General features: G+C 36.6%; 1 protein-coding gene and 1 pseudogene across 2 annotated transcripts; both read left to right on the top strand.

Moving 5' to 3' along the window:
- LOC147277779 (uncharacterized) lies at positions 1-17313 on the top strand (annotated as a pseudogene). Its single transcript, XR_015124099.1, has 2 exons — positions 1-135; positions 15895-17313. The product of XR_015124099.1 is annotated as an uncharacterized LOC147277779 (transcript).
- On the top strand, positions 1-20468 carry LOC147277778 (RNA-binding protein 2-like). Its single transcript, XM_086253010.1, has 6 exons — positions 1-135; positions 18452-18537; positions 19508-19644; positions 19752-20045; positions 20150-20211; positions 20323-20468. The coding sequence occupies exons 4-6, from the start codon at positions 19853-19855 to the stop codon at positions 20458-20460; spliced, it is 393 nt and encodes a 130-aa protein (XP_086109136.1). The 5' UTR covers positions 1-135; positions 18452-18537; positions 19508-19644; positions 19752-19852; the 3' UTR covers positions 20461-20468.
- The last annotated feature ends 1395 nt before the right edge of the window (positions 20469-21863 follow it).

Raw genomic sequence — 21863 nt, 5'->3', positions numbered from 1 at the left:
CACAAACCTAGTGTGAATACCTTAGAGGGATCACACTTGTAATTCTAGAAGAACATATTGGTGGCCAAAAATTTGGTGGAGGTGGAGCTTGGAATGGTAACTTGGATATCAACTCCATGAGTGGATTCTTCAAGGGTAATGCCCTGATCTTCACTTATTTATGATTTCTGTAGTTTATCTTCCATATTAACCAACTAGATATGAGGGTTTCTAAAGGAAATCTTGAAAAAGTTTTGAACTTTAAGCTTCCACGTACACTTAAATCTTGTTTTAGATATTTCAACCCTAGCTATGAATGGATTTCCTTTCATTAAGACCTTCACCAACTGAACTACAACTTCTTTGTGTTAAGTAACTCATGTGTTTTATATTTATTTACTTTTTTATGGAATTTTCATATGTGATGAATGGTAAGTTTATGTATGTCACTATCTACCCGCATCAACTAACCCTACAAGCTAGCCCTATAAACCCAACTAGCATGAATACAACATCTACCTAAGCCACTTACTCCTTGGAAGGTCCTATATATATAAGTCTCTCATAGGCCAAGAGGCACATTCTTCAAATGATTAATTATAGTTATGCGCAAAATCAGCCAATATGGAACCCATACAATAACAATCAGCACCAACAGCCATAACTAGTCCCAAATCCATATCATTATCATGTTAACAATTACATTCAAAATTATTTTTGGGATTTATCATTTGATGATTATTCTTTCCAGAATAGCTACTCTACACACATGGATGATGAAGAGAGTGAACATTTTGAACCTCATAGGTGCTTGGGCCATAAATTGGCATTTACCATGGCAAGATGATTGGAAAAGAGAATGGGTAAAATAGAGAAGCCGGCCTACATCTTTTAATTGAGTTTTCGGCAAGGAGGCCTAGGTGAGGAATAAAATCAAACACTTGGCGGGCGTTGTTGTCTTTGAACTAAGAAAGCTCAAAGGGGCTGCAATGGGATCCCAAAATCTCAAGAGGACAATCAAATAACAGTTGGGCGTTTGGTTTGAAGTGAGAAAATAAAAGGATAGTTGGGAACAACTAAATAATCAAATGGGCATAAGCAATAGAATGTCTGTTGCACAGGCGGTTTGAATTTCAAAGAAGACAAAAAGCATGCCATTGAGTGGCATTGATTTTGGATGCTTATGGGTGTTATTAGAAGGCCTATATATATATATATGTATATGTGGTTTTCTGGGATGGAAGGATTATAATATATATATATATATCTATACAATAGAAGTCAAAGAAATGAAGGCAGTGGCGTGTGCATATATGCCTTCTGCAGGTGTAAATGCACTTATATATATATACGTGTGAATGATTAGTTATGCATGTTGACAGGACCGCCCCCGGATTCCACCCTGAAACCCGGAGAGGTCCTGCGGGAATCCAAAATCAAGGAAAATCCTACCGAAAATTCGGCAGAACCTCCCCTGAAAATGGACTAACCCAGAAATTTCAAACCTGTTAAAAAGCACTTCGATCTAAATCATCAACCGCCTCTACCACAACCAAATAGGGTCTCAGACCCAACAATTTCATAGAAATCCAACTTAAAATTTGTGAGTGGTTATCAGAGCTGCTATTCTATTACAATGAATTTTTACAAGAATAAAATGGCGCCTACAGGGTCCGACTAGGGAGATGGACGTAAATGCCTCGACGTTATTGGTTCGACCTCCACCAAAGCTACTACCTGGGGGGACAATTTAAGACAAACAAGAAAAACCATGAGATAACTCAGTGAGTGGACAGTTTAATAAAAACGAAAACATAAGTAAAATTCATGTTTCAGAAAATCCTTCAAAAACTACGTTTAGCTCTAAAACCTCACGTCACTCTTTGAAATCCCCCAGTTTTAAAACCATTTCCAAGCTTTAAGAATGTTATAAAACTCATGGAACTCAAGGAAAAGATAACTCAAAACACATTTCTCAATAACCAACCATTTAAATTAACAAAGTCATAAAAATAATAATAAAATCGAAATCATTATAAAACTCGAAAGATAATTCTCACTTAAAATCCATACTTAAACTCTGAAGATACCAATTTCATTTTCCACCATGCTATATACCCTGAATAATCCTGGCCATACACCTGGGCGGAATTCCTGCATCGCACATGTAGGCAATATCCTGGCCATACACACGCGTGGAATGAAATCCAACACGTGCAGGCAATATCCTGGCCATACACACGTGTGAATAAAATCAGCACGTGTAGGCAATCCTGGTCATACGTGCACGCAGAGCAGCCCCCAAAGGGTGAAGCATCCCGACACACGGCCCAAAGCCTATATGTGTGCCGTGATGGGTCCCAAAGACCTATGTATCTGATAACCTGGAGGGTACTGCAAAGGGTGGTTTGAAAACCATTTTTACATAACCCCAAATAAATCTTTTTTCCACCAAGAATAGAATAATTGTACTTTTCCAAGAAACTTTAATTTCCATAAAAACTTATTGCATAATTCCAACTTAATTTCAAAATACATAAATCAAATCACTCTTTTCGACCAAAAACTGAAATAATAAAATAAACCATATGTATAGAGTAAGAAGCTGAAGTCCTTTCCAAAAGAAATTTATCAACTCCAATAATCCATCAAGTAAAACCATATTTTAAAATTTATATACGAGGGAAAATGAAAGATCGAAATCCGACATTTAATACCAATGATCAAATCCCGAGATAAAATTCCCAAAGTATTTAGTGTGAAATGATTGATGAAATTTTCATGAATTCTTTAGAAAACCAAAAGCCCATTCAAACTTCAATTTCACAATTAAAATTTATATAACTAGAATAAATCACGAATTTCATAAATCATTTAAAGAGACAAGAGTCCACTCACAAAGATAGCCCTAGCTTCGATCCTCCGAGGGATCGTCACGAGTCACAGCCGTGTCGCCTATAGGATAAACAATCAATGAAATATAATTAGTTCCGACTCAAGGCACTTAAATGTAAATGTGTGCTTAACTTAACGTCACACCCGCCTCCCATTCTAGCTCGACGATTCCCAACCTCCACTCATAGACCCCAAACCTCTATAAACACTCCGGAAGCTCCCCGGCTCAGCCTAACCAAAAACGTCCTAACCAAGATCAATAACTTACTCCACCATTGCCCAAAATTAATCCTTTATTCACGAATGGCAGCGGGGATTCGGACTCACTGCAGGAGCCGTCCAAAGTGGCTGCCCCAACTCCAAATTCAACCAATTTTATTTAATTTCAACCAAACCCATTAATTTTCTCAGTCCTAAACAACTATTGAGTTTCCTAGGGAAGGAATTTGTCCTAGACGACAACACAATAGCCCCCAAATCCAAAAACCCAAGCTAACCCAAAATGGCATCAAACCCCCAACTCCAACTTCCCCAAAAACTCATAATTTCACAAACTTTAACTTAAAATCTTCAATTGGAGTTCATAGGGGTGGATAATGTCCAAAAATTCTCCAAAAATAATCCCCAAAACCAGATTTCAAAACAAACCCGAAAATAGCCTTAAATCCCATAAATTCAAGTTTCAAAATTTCAAGATTTCTGAGCTACAAAACCAGAAGAAATGAAAGCCCAAAGAAAGAGGAACAAAACCCACCTAAGATGGAGGTGATTGGCGCCGGAAAACTGGTCGGAGAAGGGAGGAGAAGCCGGCTGTCAAGACTGCCCTTTCCGAGCTCGATTCGCGCGCAGAGGTGGCTGGGCTGGCTGGAGGAGCGCTGTGCTATGCTGATCGGCCAACGGGGGAGGTCGCCGGTGGTCGGGGTCGATGGAAAAGTCGCCGAAAGTGGCTGGGTGGCTGGGTTGGTCGCGTACAGAGAAAAGGGGGAGAGAGGGAACTCGGGGAAAGAGAATGAGGAGAGAGAGAGTGGGCTCGGGAGGGTGGTCGGCGCCTGGAGGGTGTGCTCGCCAGAGGCAGAGGCTGGGTCGGCGAGGGGTGGTCGACGGTGAGCTGGGTTGTGGGCACAGAGGAAGGGTGCCGGAGTGGAGAAGGAGAGAGTGCGGGGAGAGAGAAGAAATAGAGGGAGAGAGAGTGTGTAGAATATTCTAGAGAGAGAGAGAGAGATCCTCTTAAAAATCTGATTTTTAAACCCAATTTGTCAATTTTACGAAATTGCCCCTCGCTTCAAACGTCCATATCTCTCAAACCGTAACTCGGATCAACGCGTGCTACGTGTCTATGAAATCGTGGGATCGAAACCTATCTAACAGACCCAAAGTCAAAACCAAAAGCCCATTTTTTTTTAAAGTCAATTTTGGGTCAAGCTTAAATGAAAACAAAAATAAATAAATCAAAACTTTAAATCAAAACCCTTTTTATTTTCCAAATAAATATCAAAATCTTTAAAATACAATCCAACATCCTTAAAAAAAAAAAAAAAAATCTCTTAAAAACATAGTTAAATAAAAATTTAAATTTCTAGTAAAAATTTGGGTCGCTTATATTATATTATATATATATATATATATATACTAGAGGTCAAAGAGGAAGATAGCCAGCAAAGTGGCATTAACCACACATATATATACGCAAAGTGAGGTAGTATATACTGCAGTAAGTGGCATGGCCTTTTGTCTAGTTGGCTGAGTTTGTAGTGGCAATTGAATATATATACATGCAATTAATCACATTGTATATATACTGCAGTAAGTGGCTTTTATGTTCATGCACTAGTATATATATTATACATATATATAATATACATACATATATATATTTTAGTATATATGGTTAGATATTTAGCTTAAAAGTATATGTATATATATATATTTTGCCTAGCCAAATACATATTTTTAAAGACCAAAAAGTGGTTTTATTTTTAAGTGGGCCCATACTATTTTGAAAAAGAGACATGGAAGTTGGCCACCCAAAGCCTATAAATATTTTGTCCAGTCTCATTCTTTTTGTTTTGTCCGGCCTCCTTCTCCTTATTTTGTCCAGCCTCTCTCCTCTCCTTTTCTACTAAAATTTCTTCTAGGCTATCCAGGCTACTTCCACCCAGAAAATATCCTATGATTAGCCTGGATTACTTTTTCCCATTATTTCCATCCACCCAACTACTCTATCATTTTTCACACCCAAATACCATCTACATAGCCCGGGCAACTTTATTTGGTTTTCAATGATTTGATCGCCCAATTTTTTTTCTTGATTATTTCGCCCAAATATCAACTATGTTGATCACCCAACCTTGTGAGCATGATGAAAGTGATCAATTAAAAATCTATCCAGGCTACCCCGCCCTTGGTTTCAAAAGTGTTGTTCGCCCACTACATGAGGCCAAGAGAAATGGCTTATATGAGGCCGGGAGAAAATGCCTACGAGCGGCTGGGCGAAAATATTTTGTGAAGTGGCTTCAAAGGCCTAGTGAAGGCCGGATTTTGGCGAGGGATCATGAAAGTGGCTCGATTTGTGTGAGTGAAAGGCCAAAATATTTATTGAGTGGCTCAATCCACTATGTCGTATCAAATAAAAGAGTGATTCCGGCCTATTGAGAGGCCGGGTCATCTCTTTCTCATGTTTTTATAAGATGAGTTGGCCCAACTAAATGCAGTTTGCTAGTTTGAGGCCGGGTTATGTATTTAAAATAACGAAATCGGTCCAATCGAAGATAAAAATGGGCTGGGCAGTTTTATTATTGGGTATAAAAATAAAAAGAGGTGGTTCCAGCCTAGTTTTGAGGCTGGGATGTTTCATTTTTTTTTAATTAAGTTTGGGTCTCAATATTTGGGCCGAATTTTTATTAAGCTTAAAGCCTCAAAGAGTTTGATCAAGCCCGAAAGCTTCTTGATGAAATTTCTTAGCCAATAATGGCTCTGCCCAAACCACATAAGGATTTCTCATCCACCAAGAAGTTCTACTTAAGCTAGAATTCCGTCCAAGTAAATAGTTCAAATTTGGAAAGGATTCCCATCAACCATCAATGCTCAAGATCACGTGGGTATCAAGGAAGAATCTGATCAAATCCTAAATTCAAGAGAGTTCAAATCTCATCCGTACAAGGAGTCTAGGGGGAATTCTGGGCCAAGTAATGGCCCATTGCTATCCTAACCCTTTTATATAGACGCATTCAGAAGAGAGAAAAGGACATTCAACACACAGCAATCAACTCACAAATTTCTCAAGCTTTCAAGAATCACTCAAAGTTCTTTTGCTTTCGATTTTACTTAGTTGCTACCGTTCAAGGCGCTTTTAGGTTTTCAATAGTTCTAGTTCACTACGTTTGTAGCTCTGCCATCATCTTTCCCAAAGGCTTGTGGTATCGATTTAGTTTCGTTTTTTACTTTTCATGCAACTTTGTTTGTCTTGATTTCAATTTTAATGCAATTTTCCTTTCATTCGCCCTCAATCTAATGCCTGCTATTTTCATTGTTTCTTTGAATCTTGAAGTTAACTTGGTTGATCAAGATCGCATTGAGTTTCATTATATTTTTGTTATCCATAGTTTCTTTGTTTTGCTTGGGCACTTGCACCACTTTGTGCACGAGTTCAATCACGTAATTTTAAGTAGGCCAACTAGTGGGTCGGATTCCGATTCCGACTAGGCCTTTAAGAGCCTTGTCCCCGAGGCTAGAAAAGAACCTAGGCCAATAGTGGTTCCTAGCTTGGCCGATCAATCGTTTGATAAGAATCAATTTAGGCGCAGTTACTCAACCCAATCACTATCACATTCCGATCGAGCCAAAACTTGGCTTGACGGTGGCACGCCCCGCACTTACATGAAAACGGACCAAAGTGTTGCTTTTGGCCAACCTTGGCTAAAAACGAGTGAACAATAGGAACCTAAGTTACTCATATAATTCACCTTGCAATGTATAAATTAAAGTGTCAAAAGTACGTTGTAGTATAAATAAAATTAAGGTGTGTAAAATTAAATTTTAGTATTTAGTGAATATTTTCTAAGTAACAATGTCTTCCAACAAGCATTATTAAACCCATTATATTTTTCTTCATTTTTTTTGTCAAAGTAATAGATAATTGATTAAATAAAGAGCTTTTAAATTTTCATTCAAAATTTCCTTATTTTTCTCACAATTTTCACGATTTTGGTCTAGTTTTTATTGATATCAGTAATTTTTCAAAATTTTATCAGAATTTCCATCCATATTTCCGTGTTTTGGACCACCGATATTTCCCTTGGACAGAAATTTAAGACCTTAGCCACGTCAATGGGGTGAAAAATTATGCTGCAAATAGCCTCTTTGAAATTTAAGACCTTACCCACATAAACAGTAATGGTTTTTTCTCTCCGAAATCCAGGGACTGTTTTATAATAGCTCTTAGATTAATCAAATGACAACTAGTTTGTCGGCTTCATATTTAGTTTTAACTCTGAGATTTCGGACTTCCAGAGTTAAAACCTAACATGCAGTCTTCACAAGTTCCATTCTACACCTTAAGAGTGAAATTCCCAAGGTGGTCACTAAACAAAGCTTAAAGGGGGTGGATAGGCTTAAACAAAAAATATCCCAATTTTAAATTTACCAAGTTGATTATATATATAGTAGATTAATTAGATGTGAAACACCCAACTCAATAAAGCAATCACACAAAGAACACACAAAAAAATTTTACCCGGAAAACCCTCAACTGGGATAAACAGCGGGACCTAGTCCAGAGAAAATCTATCCACTATGATGCTTGAAAAGTTACAAGTTACAACCATTGACTCGATCCAAATTAACTAATCTAGATTCCTTCCTACAAAAGTAAAACTGACCTCATGCCACTTACAACTCTTCTATCACTTGAATTGAGTAGAGACTTTCTTGCCAATGTCCTAGAGACAAGCTCACAAACCCAGCTTCAATCTTGATACTTGAGTTCAACCAATGATAGAGGATGTATGAATGAATGTGATAGATTGAATAGATTCACAAGGAAAAATCTATTCAACCTATCTATGCTTGTGCACGATGAACTATCCTATATGATGAGTGTTTATGAAATAAGGATGTTCATTAAATCAATAAATTTTCACACACTAAACCCTAGAATGTACAATATCTCAAATTGTATAATATGCATGAGCAAGCTAAGTTTTTGAGAAAACCACATATTTATAAGATAATAAAGCCCTATAGAAGTAGGAAATAAGGCACAAGGCTTGTTAGGAAAGATTAGGATTGAAATAAGATTTAAAACCTAATTAAAAACGGAAAAATAAAACAATAAAACGTGGGTGAATAGTGGAGGAACGGTCCTAATGACAGGATCGGTCCTGCATAGAGTATATAATTCAATGAATAGTGGAGGACCGGTCCTGCAGTGTAAAACACAACAAAAGACCTCTCTAGAGGACCGGTCCTCGAAAGAGATGGTCGGTCCTCTAGGAAAAAACACCTTCAAACAATCAATCTAACAAAAACTCAATTTTACAACTTCTCAAAATCAAAACCATTTTAAGAACCAATTACTCGTGCCACCAAACAATTAAAAGCACTTATGATCTAAGACGAATGCATGAATGATAATTTACTTTTTCTAAGATCAAGATGAACTCGAACACCATCAACTGAGCTTGAACACTTGGACACTTCAATCTTGCCTCGATCATTTACCAAACTTCACACACTTGACGAACCTTGACTCAAACACTTTAACCTAACTTAATGCTTACATATTGATTGTTTTGTCTTAGGAAATAGCCAATTACATAAACTTACATTAACAAGGAGGGTATGGGGTGAACCCATCGGTAGATGGGGTAAAAAACGGGACAAGAAATAAAATGAGTTTTGGTGAATTTTTTTAAATTTTTAAAAGGGTTAGTAATTTAAAATGAGTTATTGGGTAATAAAATGGGTATGGGTGAGGATTTAAGTTAGGAAATATTTTTCAAAAAGGCCTTGAACTTTGACCCTTATGTTAGTTAGGGATATGAACTGACTTGTGTTAATTTGCCCCTTAGACTTTAGTTTTGACACCAATTTGCCCCATCCATCAACTCTATTAGAAATTCTGTCAAAAAATGATCACATTTAAAACACATGATCACTTTTCTACGGAAAAAAAAAAAATCCAAAACAAATTAAATAAAAAAACTGAAAAAATGAAAGGCATGAACAATAAAAAAAGAAGCGGTTAAATACAAAAATGGTCTACGAACTTTACACTTATTCTTAATTTGGTCCACTAACTATAAAAAGTGTCAATTTGGTCCACGAATTTTCTAAGTTGTATCAAAGCAATACAAACGTTAACTTTCATCCAAAAAATTAACGGAACTGGTCACATGAAAATGTGATGAACAGACTAAAATAACCCTGAAAATGTGGTCACATGCTATGCACATGACCAGTTTCCGTTAACTTTTTTAATGGAAGTTAACGTTTGTACTCATTTAGCACAACTTGAAAAATTTGTGGACTAAATTGACATTTTTTATAGTTAATGAACCAAATTGAGAATCACTATACAATTCGTGGACCATTTTTGTATTTAACCCAAAAGGAAAAACCCAAATTAACCCCTCCCCCACCCGCAGAACCAACCCAGGGCCATCACTCTCCCCTCTTGCCCGCCACTTCCCTGCCAGCTGGCTCCACCTCCCTCTGCAACCATAGACCCCCTAATCTCCTCTCTCTCTCTCTCTCTCTCTCTCTCTCTCTCTCTCTCTTCTACCCCTCTCCCTCCTCTTTCATTAACCCACCTGGAGTAAACACATACCTAGATCTGCAATCAATGAAAAATTGGGAAACAACAAAGAAAGCTCCTAGGTTTCTACATTCTTCATGTCCAAAGAGCATGTATATATGTACAAGAAAGGCTAAGGTATACTTACCAAAACTTAAATATTTGTGTTTTGCAAAAACAACTAAGGTCTTTCTTTATCTTAATTATGATAGAAGAAGCACGAATTCTACAAGCTGCCTTTTTTTTTAGATGTGGGTGTTTTCTCTGGGTGGGTTGGGAGAGAATGAGAAAGAGGGAGAGATAGGAAATAAGTGAGGGTTTTGCTTATGCGGGTAGGTGAGGGGTTCAGAATATTTTTTTCTGTTCATTTTGTTTTTTTATTTTCAGTTAAATTTATTAATTTTAGCCCTGGAAAAGTACAAGTAGCGTAGGTCCATATACTCTTCTATAATGAAGACCATGAAACTGAGTGGTTCTCCCGCGGTTCCAAAAAAACATAGTTACTCTTTGTATATTCTCTGTATAGATAACTGGTCTGAGACGGTCACAGATCATCTACAACACGCTTACATGCATATGTTGAAGCAATGGTACCTATGCCTATTAGTTTGCAATATTAATATTTGATTCTAAAGTGCAAAATTTATTTTGGCCATTTAACTCACGTGGCATTAGTAAGTGATCTAGAAATTTTAAGGCCAGGGACAATAAGGACATTTTTGTTCAGAAAAGACAAAACGCCTAGAAACGTTTGACTGATTAAGGGGTGGATGCAAAGAAATTCAATACAATAGGGGGCTAAAAGATTGTTTTAAAAATCTTGGGGGTTAATTAATCTTAGGGAAACATAGGTTTAGGTCCCTTAAAACAATATATAGTATGGACAAACTGCATTTTAGATAAGGAAGATGACCTTGGCATAGGATGGTAATCATGACTTAGGTTGAGTGTGCATTGGTTTTGGGTTTGAGAAAGAAAAGAAAAATCGAATGATAAGTTTTAATTAAGAGGATTAAGTAAGGAAAAGCCTTGGATTGACTAATGGGTTGTTAAACCTAGTCCAATAGGTTAATTATCCACTTTAGTAGGCCTTTTAAGGGATTGGTTAAGCCAATTGAAGCCCTCTTGGGAAACTAAAAATTTGACAGCCATCTCATAAATCCTTTCCCACGCCAAATTAAATAGAAAAACTGAAGAGGTAACTCTTCATTTTCCCTCCAACAGCCATATCTCTTCTCTTTATAAACCAACCCTATTTCAGACAAACCTCTCACACATTGATTCAAAAACAAACGAGAAAGAAAGAAGAGAGAGAGAGAGACTTAAAGGAGATTCAAGAAAGACCAAGATTTCTGGAGAAGGAAAGAAGAGTGCAGCCTGCATAATTCTTCAACAACGACTTCAGTAAGAAACTCAACCTATTCTCTAAAGTACATCAGGAGTTTAGATTCTGGAAATCCAGTGTAGGATAATTGGCTAGGGTTAATGGCATTCTGAGAAGTCCAAAGGTTTATACAATTTCATAAAATTTATGTTTTCCAAACTTTTCTATTTTCTGACCACACTTGCTTGTTTTCGAATTATATATTGATTTAGAAAAGATTTGGTTTTGATATTTTAGGGGTTGAAACTAGACATCCTAATATTTATTTTGAGTCAAGAAACACCTAAGTCCAACTTTTTATATATTTATGGTGAATTTTACAAGTTACACCAAAATTTAGTTTTCTAGTTTCAACTTTTCAAAAACTGTATTTGCACAACTCCAATTGCTTTGAAAATTTTATTACATATATGTTAACATGCAAACTAGCTTTCTGTGAAAAATCTTGGTCAAATGATTTTTGTATGATTTTATAAAAATGGCAGAGCAAGCACTGCTCTTTTGGCGTTTTTGAAAAGCTTATTTGGTACAAAACTGAAATATTTTGTTTTAAACCTTTTTGACCCATACTCTTAGGATGAGCAAGTCACATTTCATTCCTAAGGATGTTTTAAAAACAAAGGGGAGCCCATTTGCAAGGAAATCGAAATTTGGGTTGTCAAACCCATTACTTTTGAACTAGAAACTTGAAAACTTGTTTATGCAGAATACCTCTTTTATTCTTTTGACTTTCATTTTGGTTTTAAATTTGAAAAAGTTTTTAATACATAATTCAGAACTTGTATAAGGTCATAGGATAGTGATACATGGGTTTAGGAACTCGAATGCAACTTGACTTAGCCAATAAGTTATTAATTAAACCCTAGAAAACCGTAAGTCTAATTTGCAAAGGCTAATTCTAATTTCATTATGCCTAAACCTAGGATATCAATTTGCTTGGAAGTGCAGCAAGGACAAGGACTACATATCAGGCAGGAAAAGTTAGTCCACTTAAACGTTATGTCTTTCTTGTATTTATAATTATACCTATATGTGTTTGTGATTGATTTTCTTGTGTTAAAACTTGGAATCGAAATGAGATAAGATGCTTTGAGTGTTTTTCTTGTCTACAATGATGAAAATTACCCCAGTAGTTGAGCATGAGATTAAGCCTTATTTTGTTGCTTGAATGACCAGTTAGCTATAGGTTAAATGAATTGGTTGCTCACTTTGGTTAAGAAAATCAATATGGTATGACATGTTGATGATTTCAACTTTCTTCTCCAGGTTGGGGAAAAGTCTGACCACTCGCCCACCAAAAAAACCTTGCCAAACTTGCCAGGTTGACGCCCTGGAATGACCACTTGCAAGCACGCCTATAACCTGTTCGAAGAAATGTTTGAATGGTTGTGAGGCATTCTTCACTTTTTTTTTTAACCCTGGCCCAAAACGACGTTTTGGAGCCAGGAATTTAAAAAAAAAGACCAAGTAAAAATACAAAAGGAGCCCAATGGGTGTTCACCATTTATTCTCAATTCACATTTTCTCAAACCATGATCCCCTTACTCAGCCCCATATGCTGCCACTCCACCTGCCTGCAAATCGTCGCAAGCCAGTCCCCACCGGCCTGCGACCTGCCGCCTCTCGTTGTGTTTTACACTATGATCCGCCAGGATAAAATTTCTGGATCCGTCACTGATTGTATCTACCTATAAACTTTTCCTTCAAAATTGTGGTTGGTGCTGCCCACACTCTCTTGCCAATTAATAACCTACAAACAATAGTCACCCTTATCCTTGACAACATGCCAATAATTTTGATAAAAGAAGGCAGGCATTCTGTCAATCCCCGAGACTTTGTTAGAAATATTGTACTCTAAATTAAATAGGAATAAATTATTAATTAGGGACTCATCTCCAATTCACGAAAAAAACAAAATTACACTTTTATTTTTCCTTCTTGCCTTTTTGTGGTGTATACCCATAAAATAAAAATAAAAAAATTAAAAAAAAAGGTTACCATATTAGACAAATCAATAAGGGTACCATTCCACAAAAAGATATTTAGAGCAAAAAGGGCAATCACTAGTCAAAGAATGACAACCCTACAAAGCGTGGCCATATACTAAGTTAAATATGGATGATGTTGAATTGCTGAATTGCTGTGATTGCATTGCATTGAATATAGTGGCGGAGCCACGTGAGGACTAGGGGGGACATAGGCCCCCACTCAACTTTTGGGGGAAAAAAATGGCCTATTGATACCCAAAAAAAAAAATTAAAAAATTTCATGATTTGTTTACTAAAATATGAGCCAGTCCTGATTCTTCATCTAATCCCTCCCGCGTCTTCTCCTATTCTCCATGGATAACATTACAGCAAGCTCTACAAAATTGGTAAATGAGCAATGGTCTACTGAAATAGGTAAATGATTTCTCTCTTCGTTTTCCTCTTGTAGCCTTGATTTATTTGTGCCTTTGAGACTTTGAATGTCAATCTCTATTTTTTGTCGTTCTTGCAAAATTGTCTTTCTCTTCATATAAAGTTCTCTACTTTTCAACCCATATGGGTTTTTATACATGAAAAACTTAAAATAATTACTAAGGCTAAGCTATTTTATTGCAAGAATTTGATTTAAGATTTACTTATTTGAACTTGAAGTTGCATGATTTGGTATTGAGAAGACGAGAAGGGAAAGCTACTGCATTTGGTAATTTCAAAAAGGGTTTTTTTTCATATTTGATACCTAAACTTTGACCTATGTCTTAATGTGGTCCCTAAACTTTAATTTGTCTCAATTTGGTACCTTAACTATTATTTTGTCTCTAATTGATATCAAATTAACCAAACTTCTGTTAAATAAATTAACAGAAGTGGGGCCATTTTTGTCCAATTTGTTTGCCTATCTTCATCTCCTTCCTAAACCCTCTTTTTTTCTCTATCCTTCATAACACACTCTCTCTCTCCTCTCACCCAAACCCCAAACCCCATCCAACCTCCCAGTGGGCTGCTCACATTTGCCTCCGCCTCTAGCCAGCGCCCCACCACACCGACAGTCCCAGCCCACCCACGACGCCGCCTCTAATCTTCTCTCTCTCTCTCTCTCTGTCTTCTCACCTTCCATCTCCACGTCTGAAAAAAAACCCAGAATTCTCTAGATTCATAGCAGCCCCTCCTTCTTCTTCTATTTTCTTTCCTGCTGCACATTTATAAACACAAAATAACAAAAAAAGCTAGGAACTCCATTTCAACCCCTTCCTATGTCTACAGATCCCCCCACCCTCTTCTTCTTCTTCTTCTTCCCTCATTCTTCTTTTTGGTCTATAGATCTTCAAATGTAAAATAATAAATAAATAAACAAAACAAAGCATCACTACACACACCCACCACGTGTCTGATCTCTCCCACACCACACCCACCCCCTTCTTTTCTTCTTCTTTTTAATTATGTTGTTCATTTCCTTTTGTTCATTAATTTTATTATTGTTTTATTCATGAAAAGACTAAATTACACATACTTCTGTTAAGTTTATTGACAAAATTAGAACTTGGTACTTATTAGAGACAAAATTCTAGTTAAAGTACCAAATTGAGACAAATTAAAGTTTAGGTACCACATTGAGACATAGGTTAAAGTTGAGGTACCAAATTTGGAAAAAAAAAAAAAAAAAAAAAAAAAAAAAAAAACCCTTTCAAAAAACTGACAACTTATGCTCTGTTTTAATTTTTTTATGTTTGGATATTTTTGTTAATTTTCAAGATTGCAAAAGAGTTGCAAAGATTATCTGATTTTATGTGTTAGCTCCCCTCCCTAACTCCCCAACAAAGTTTTGTATGCATATAGACTTAGTTATATAAAGGCAAAATGGTATTTATGTACTTGATGAATGATGATTGCTTTGTTTGAATGCTCATTTCATATAAAAACTAAATAAACTTGCTAAACGTTAAAACAGATGGAAATATTTTTTAAAAGAAAAACCCAGTCTGAGTTGTCGGAGGCTTCTCCTTCAAAGAAAATTGATAATAGCCCAAGAAAAACTTGTGTTGAGATCAATGTGGCAGATCTCCCTGCTGATCCAAGACTTCGTACTCAAATTTGGAATTATCATCCAAATGTGCGAGACCAAGTTAGGAGAGCATATCTTCATAAAGGTCCTTGTCAGCCTAGAAACCATGTATTTTCCTTAAATAATTTTGGTCAAAAGGAAAGAAGGTTTATTCCTAGTTGGTTTAGTAGCTATTCTACTTGGCTAGAGTATAGTATAGCCAAAGATGAAGCATTTTGTCTATGTTGTTATCTCTGTAAACCAAGGAATGGAGACCAATCAGGTGGTGACACTTTTGTTGGTAAGGGGTTTTCAAGATTACAAGTTCATGTTGGAGGACCCAATAGTGCTCATAACCATGAAAATTGTGAGGATCTATTAAACCAAAAGAAACACATTCAAATAGTTTTATCAAAGCTATCAAATCAAGATCGAAACCACTATCGAACTCGTTTGGCTGCATCACGTACTTGTATTAAGGTTCTTCTTCGACAAGGGCTTTCATTTCGTGGCCATGATGAATCTGAAAACTTAAACAACCAAGGGAATTTTCTTGTGTTTTTGGAATGCCTAGGTTATAATAATGAGGATATAAGAGCTGTCTCGATGAAAAATGCTCCTGAAAATTTGAAGTTGACATCTATGGATATTCAAAAGGATATTGTAAGTGCTATTTCAATTGAAATCGTAATTGAAATTATTAAAGAAATTGGTGACTCACCTTTTTCCATTCTTATTGATGATCTCGTCTTCAAATGAGCAAATGACTATTGTATTATGTTATGTGATAAGGGTTGTGTAATTGAACATTTTGTAGCTATTGAGCATGTCACAGATACTACTGCTCTTTCACTCAAGGCTGCAATTGATGGCTTTTTTTCTATACATAGATTAAGCATGTCTAGGCTTCGGGGACAAGGTTATGATGGGGCTAGTAACATGAAAGGCAAATTCAATGGTCTTAAAACACTTATTATGAAGGAGAATGAGTGTGCCTTCTATGTTCATTGCTTTGCTCACCAACTTCAATTATCTCTTGTAGCTGTGGCAAAGAAAGACCCTGACATCACATGTCTCTTTACTTTTGTGACTACTGTGGTCAATGTGGTAGGAGCATCTGCTAAACGGCGTGATATTCTTTGAGATAAACATGCTGTGAAAGTTTTTAAAGCAATCAATAATGGTGAGCTTTTAACTGGACAAGGCCTCAATTAGGAAACTACTATTAAACGATCTTGTGATACTCGATGGGGCTCACATTTGGCAACTTCAATTAGCTTGCACAACATGTTCTCATCTATGATAGATGTCCTTGAGACCATAACAGAGGATGGATCAACGTTTGAGCAAAAATTTCAATCAAAGCTTCTATTGACTTCCATCCAGTCATTTGATTTTGTTTTCAACTTGCACCTTATGAAAAATATCTTAGGTATCACAAATAATTTGTCACAGGCATTACAAAGGAAAGATCAAGATATAGTACTGAATGCCATGAACTTAGTTCAAATATGCAAAGAACGACTTCAACTGATGAGGGAGAATGGTTGGGATTCTTTGCTCAGTGAAGTTTCTTCTTTTTGTGGCAAACATCATATTGAAATTTATAATATGGATGATAGGTTTCTAACTCAAGGGCAACCAAGGCGTAAAACTTAAGTTATCACGAACTTGCATCATTATCTTGTTGAGTTATTCTACAATGTAATAGATATGCAGCTCCAAGAGTTAAATAATTGTTTCACTGAGAGGACTACTAAGTTGCTTATTAATTTGGCATGTCTAAATCCAAGTGACTCATTTGCTGATTTTGACAATCAGAAGTTGATATGTCTTGCCAAATTCTATCCAAATGATTTTTCTATAGTTGAGCTTGTAATGCTTGAAGATCAACTTGAGAACTACATCATGGACATGCGCTCTAATACAGGATTTTCATGTTTGAAAGGGCTTATTGATCTTGCACAAAAAATGGTTGAAACAAAGAAAGATCGATCAAGTTTACCCTTTAGTTTACTTGCTTTTGACACTTGCATTAATTCTACCTGTTGCCACTGCAAGTGTAGAGAGAGTATTTTCAGCATGAATATTGTGAAGAATCGATTACACAATCGAATGGGAGATGAATGGATGAACGATTGCTTGATTGCATACATTGAGAAAGACATTTTTCTTAGTATTAATACTGAAGTTATTATGCCAATGGTTCCAAAATATGAAAACTTGTAGGGGGTAGCTATAATTGTAATGAACAGAAATATAATATTTTGTGATACTAAAATTTTTGGGGTCCGCTGACATATAGTAGTGATGCTAGATAATTTTGTGCTCTTGACTCCTGACATATGGTAATGGAAAGAAAAGTGTATTGATTTACAAGGACATATATATAAAACTCTATGTTTTTGTCTCTTATGTTTCTATGTTGTAATTAGGGGTGGGCATTAATACCGGGATACCGAAACCATATCAATTCCATCTCGTCCCATCTCGGTTATGTCCCGTACCGTTTAAGTCCCGTAATTTTCGGGATGATCCCGTACCGATCCCGAATACAATGGGATGGGAACGGTACCAACATTTCAATCCCATCCCGTCCCGTCCCATCCCGTATATAATTAATTTTATTATTTTTTTTTATTTTATACCATTCCATTTTTTTCCCCCATAAAATTTGACAGGCTGGGCCCACTTTCAATTATTTCTTTTTCTTTTTTCTCTTTGTTCTGTCATCTTCTCCCCCCCCCCCCTCCCCATTTTCTTCTCTCAACTCTCTTCTCGACTTCTCCCCTCCCTGTGCACTTTCAATTTTTTTTCTTCTTTGTTCTGTCTTCCCCCCTCCCATATTCTCTCAAATTCTCTCTTCTCTCAACTCTCTTCCCCTCCTAGGCTCTTAGTGATTCTCCCTCTCTCTTCCCAGGCGCTGCGCAGAAGCCAGCCACTGAGCCACCCATCTGCGTGTGCATCACAGCAACAGCCAGATTCCGGCGAGCTTCCCTCAGCCTTGAATCCGGCGACCCAGACCACTGGCGAGCTTCCCTCGCCGGCGCAGGACCTCCCATAACCTCACAGTCACGAGAATAGCTTGGAGAAGCTCCCCCACTGCTGGCCTTCCACGATCCCGAACCCGTCCCGAACCCATCCCGAACCCATCCCATACCACATTGTTTGGTTTTGATCGGTACCATGGTCATCCCATCCCGATCCCATCCCGAATACAAATTCCGGTATTGGGAACGGGATGAGGTCAGTCCCATCCCCCCCCCTCGTCCCGTGCCCACCCCTAGTTGTAATATTATATAAGTTTCTTTCTTGTTGATTCAAAGGCAACAACTTCTATTTAAATTAAAGCTATTTTCTGTTTTGATTAAAAGGTTTTGAAGCAAGTTGAAATTAGGTGTGCAATAATGAATTGGAAATGCCTCAATAAATAAACGATAGTGCATTGGTGCCCCCACAGGTATGTTTACCTGGCTCCGCCACTAATTGCATATATATACTCAAAGCTGCATATAGATTATGTTCTAATGAGGGGCCAAAAAGTATATCCTAATCGCATCTTTTGAATGAGAGGCAAGAGCATTATATTATATGGACGATATACTGATCGAGTACTGACTATTCTACTCGCCGCGTTGAATATTACAACCACATCTCAATATATATATACATTCTCAAGCGCACAACACAAGGCCGGCGCACACCTCAAGTTTACACCATTTTTTATTTAGGTACCCTAATTAAAAAAAGTTGCATATATAGATGTACCTCAATTACCATTTTTTGACACTTAGGTATCTCCGTCAACTTTTTAGTCTGCCAGGCCGTTAATCGCCTACGTGGCACATTGACGTGGCTTTTAAAAAAATGCCACGTAGACCAAAATAATAATAAAAAATGAAATTATTATAAAAAAATTCAAAACCCCAATAATTAAATTTTAAAAAAAAAAAACAAAAAAAAAATTAAAACACACAAAAGATCTGCAACTCACCAAGAAGAAAAAACTGGTTCATTGTGCTGATACTTTTTGTAACTTATTCTATTCAGAGCTATTTGATAATATAAAGTACACGATTCGCTTGAAGTTCCTATTTAAGTTAGAAGGCACTTAAGAATGGTTTTTTTTTTTTTACTCCACGATTGTAATGGCATCAAGTAGATCATGTTTTCTTTCAAGTGTTTCTATCCTTCAATTAATGATGATGATGAGATGGTACGTAGATATTTTATGATATATGCAGTTATAGTGATATTAATATAATACGAATTGATGTATTACAAGATGAAAACTATCTATAAAATATATGTTCTTGATTTATATCTCTTCCATCTTCTATTTTAGATGCTTCTTTCCTTGTTCATGATTAGTTGTAAATCTTGCCACTAAATTAAGGACTAATTTTCTGTGTATTTTCAACTTTGTCAAGCCGACCTCCCAGCTTCTCACCTGTCTTCAGGTCATGAGATGCATGGCTATTTAGCACGAGAAGATGATCTTGGTGATCCTAGGACTGTAAAGGACACAAAATCAATTGGATCAGCATATGACCACTATCTTCAGAGTGTAGTGACTTTCTTAAGCATTTGAATTATGCTTATTATCCTTTGTGACACATCTCTCTGTTTTTTTTTTTTTTTTTACTAAAACATTTATCCTATTTTCCATTGAAGCAAATGTCTTCATATACTCCTGGAGAAGCCAGTACTTTTGGTAGAGTTGGATTGGGGAGGGCTGTTGGTGGTGGAATGGCTGATCATGCATTCTGTGATCGATGGGTCGTCCTGGAGCCATTGCTTCTGATCCACTAACAAATGGTCGAAATATTAGTCTTGCTAATCATCACCCAGTGGATACAATGGCTAGGCCTGGACCTGGACGTGAAACAGCTCCTTCACCTCCAGATGCTTCCAACACTTTATATGTTGAAGGACTTCCTCCTGACAGCAAAATGAGGGAAGTAGCTCGTATCCTTTTTTAGGTTTCCATGCTACCTATTCCCATCTTATTGTTTAAGTCATCTAACTTTTTAATGTTCTTCCCTGACTTGTTCATCTTACATCTCTTTAAGATATCTTTCGTCCTTTTGTGGGATATAAAGAAGTGAGGCTCGTAAGAAAAGAGTCCAAACTTGTATGTGGACGGGGGATCATTCTAAACGCTTGTTATATTTGTTTGGACTTGGCTTTCTCATTGTATTACCTGCTTTGACCTCTCTCATTGTCTGATTTATTCGTAATGCAGCGTGGTGGGGATCCTCTTATCCTTTGTTTTGTGGATTTTGTAAACCCAGCCTGTGCAGCAACTGCTATGAGTGCTTTGCAAGGTGATTGTTTTTGCTTGTCTTCAACCTTGGTGGTTATCCGTGTCAAAGAAATTTAATCCTCATGTTTCTTTTTTTCCTTTTTTCTTTATGACTTTATATGTGCTAATTGGTATAAGTACCTTATTCAATCATGTACATAATAAATTTATTCTAAAACTTTTTGATGCAGGACAGGAGCACAGGCTGCTGTCTTGCTGCTATCTATATTAGGGAAAAAACCACAATAGATTGGGAAATCCAGCAATAACAGTAGAAAAGAGAGAGAATAAAGCTATAGAATCAAAGTTGGAACATAGATAGATGAGTTCTAGGGTTTAGGAACCCAAGAGAAACTCTAGAATCTGAATTCTCAGAAAATATATTGATCAAAAACTGTCTATTACAACCTAAGCCTTAAGCTTATATAGGGAAAACATATTCCTCATCTCACTAGGAAAACAATAAACCTTAGCTAACTAGAAAAACTTAAAGTAAAATTACCTTAAGTACCTAATGAAATCAAGAAACTAGGCTCTAAATCCAACTAGGAAACAAAAATTAGAAAGTTACTAAAAACCTACTAAATCTTGGAAACCCTAGCAGATGCTCCTGCATCATTTTTCCAGGCATAATAGGTGTAAAGTTGAGGCTCTTCACAAAAAATGTTATAGATGGATTTTTGTGATTTAAGATTACAATTATGAGTTATGATATATAGCTCTTACACTCCAGAACCTGTAGAACTAAATGCATTTCTCATCATATCTTCCCATGCTTGTGGCTAGCTTCTGAAATTCTTGGAGTTGCTGACGTACGTTATTGTTGGATTCACAGGTTATAAAATGGATGAACAACAATCCTGATTCTAATTACTTGCGGCTGCAGTTTTCCCGGTTCCCTGGCCCAAGGTCTAGTAAGAGGTGAATAGGCTTTAGTTAGTGAGAGACATCTTTATTGAAGTAACAAAGATTACATTAGCTTTTATACGTTTCATATATGCTCCTTTATGGAGTGGTCACCAAATTCTACCCAAAATATGCAATTTCAATTGCTCAGGATTGGGCACACACTAATTGTAAGTACTTGAGATGCTCATTGTTGTAACTAGGCAGTGAAATGAAGAAAAATTTCATAGTAATGCAATTAAACACAGATTTCTGATTTTGCATGTCCATGTCTACCCAATTTCTTGAAGCACTGTATTATTATTGGAGATCAAGAATTTTGAATGTACGTTTTTTTCTTTCTTTTTCGTTTTATGACACTGGCATTTGAGTCCTAAAGCTTGGATGTTTGAGTTATTGCATTTCACATTTCGTTTGGATATTCGAGTGAATGCATTTAAAGTTTCAGATATGATGCTGAATATGTTTTTCCTTTATATACCATGGATGACTAACTGCAACTACAGTGCAGAGACGCATGATTGAACAATCATGGTTTTGCATATTCTGAAAGAGGATTCTGTCTTTTTTTTTGG

The sequence above is a fragment of the Dryas octopetala genome, chromosome 8, assembly GCF_963921425.1.
Source record: "Dryas octopetala chromosome 8, drDryOcto1.1, whole genome shotgun sequence".
NCBI classification, from domain to species: domain Eukaryota; kingdom Viridiplantae; phylum Streptophyta; class Magnoliopsida; order Rosales; family Rosaceae; genus Dryas; species Dryas octopetala.
Note: the sequence above shows the minus strand (reverse complement) of the source record. Positions and strands in the feature narration are given on the sequence as shown.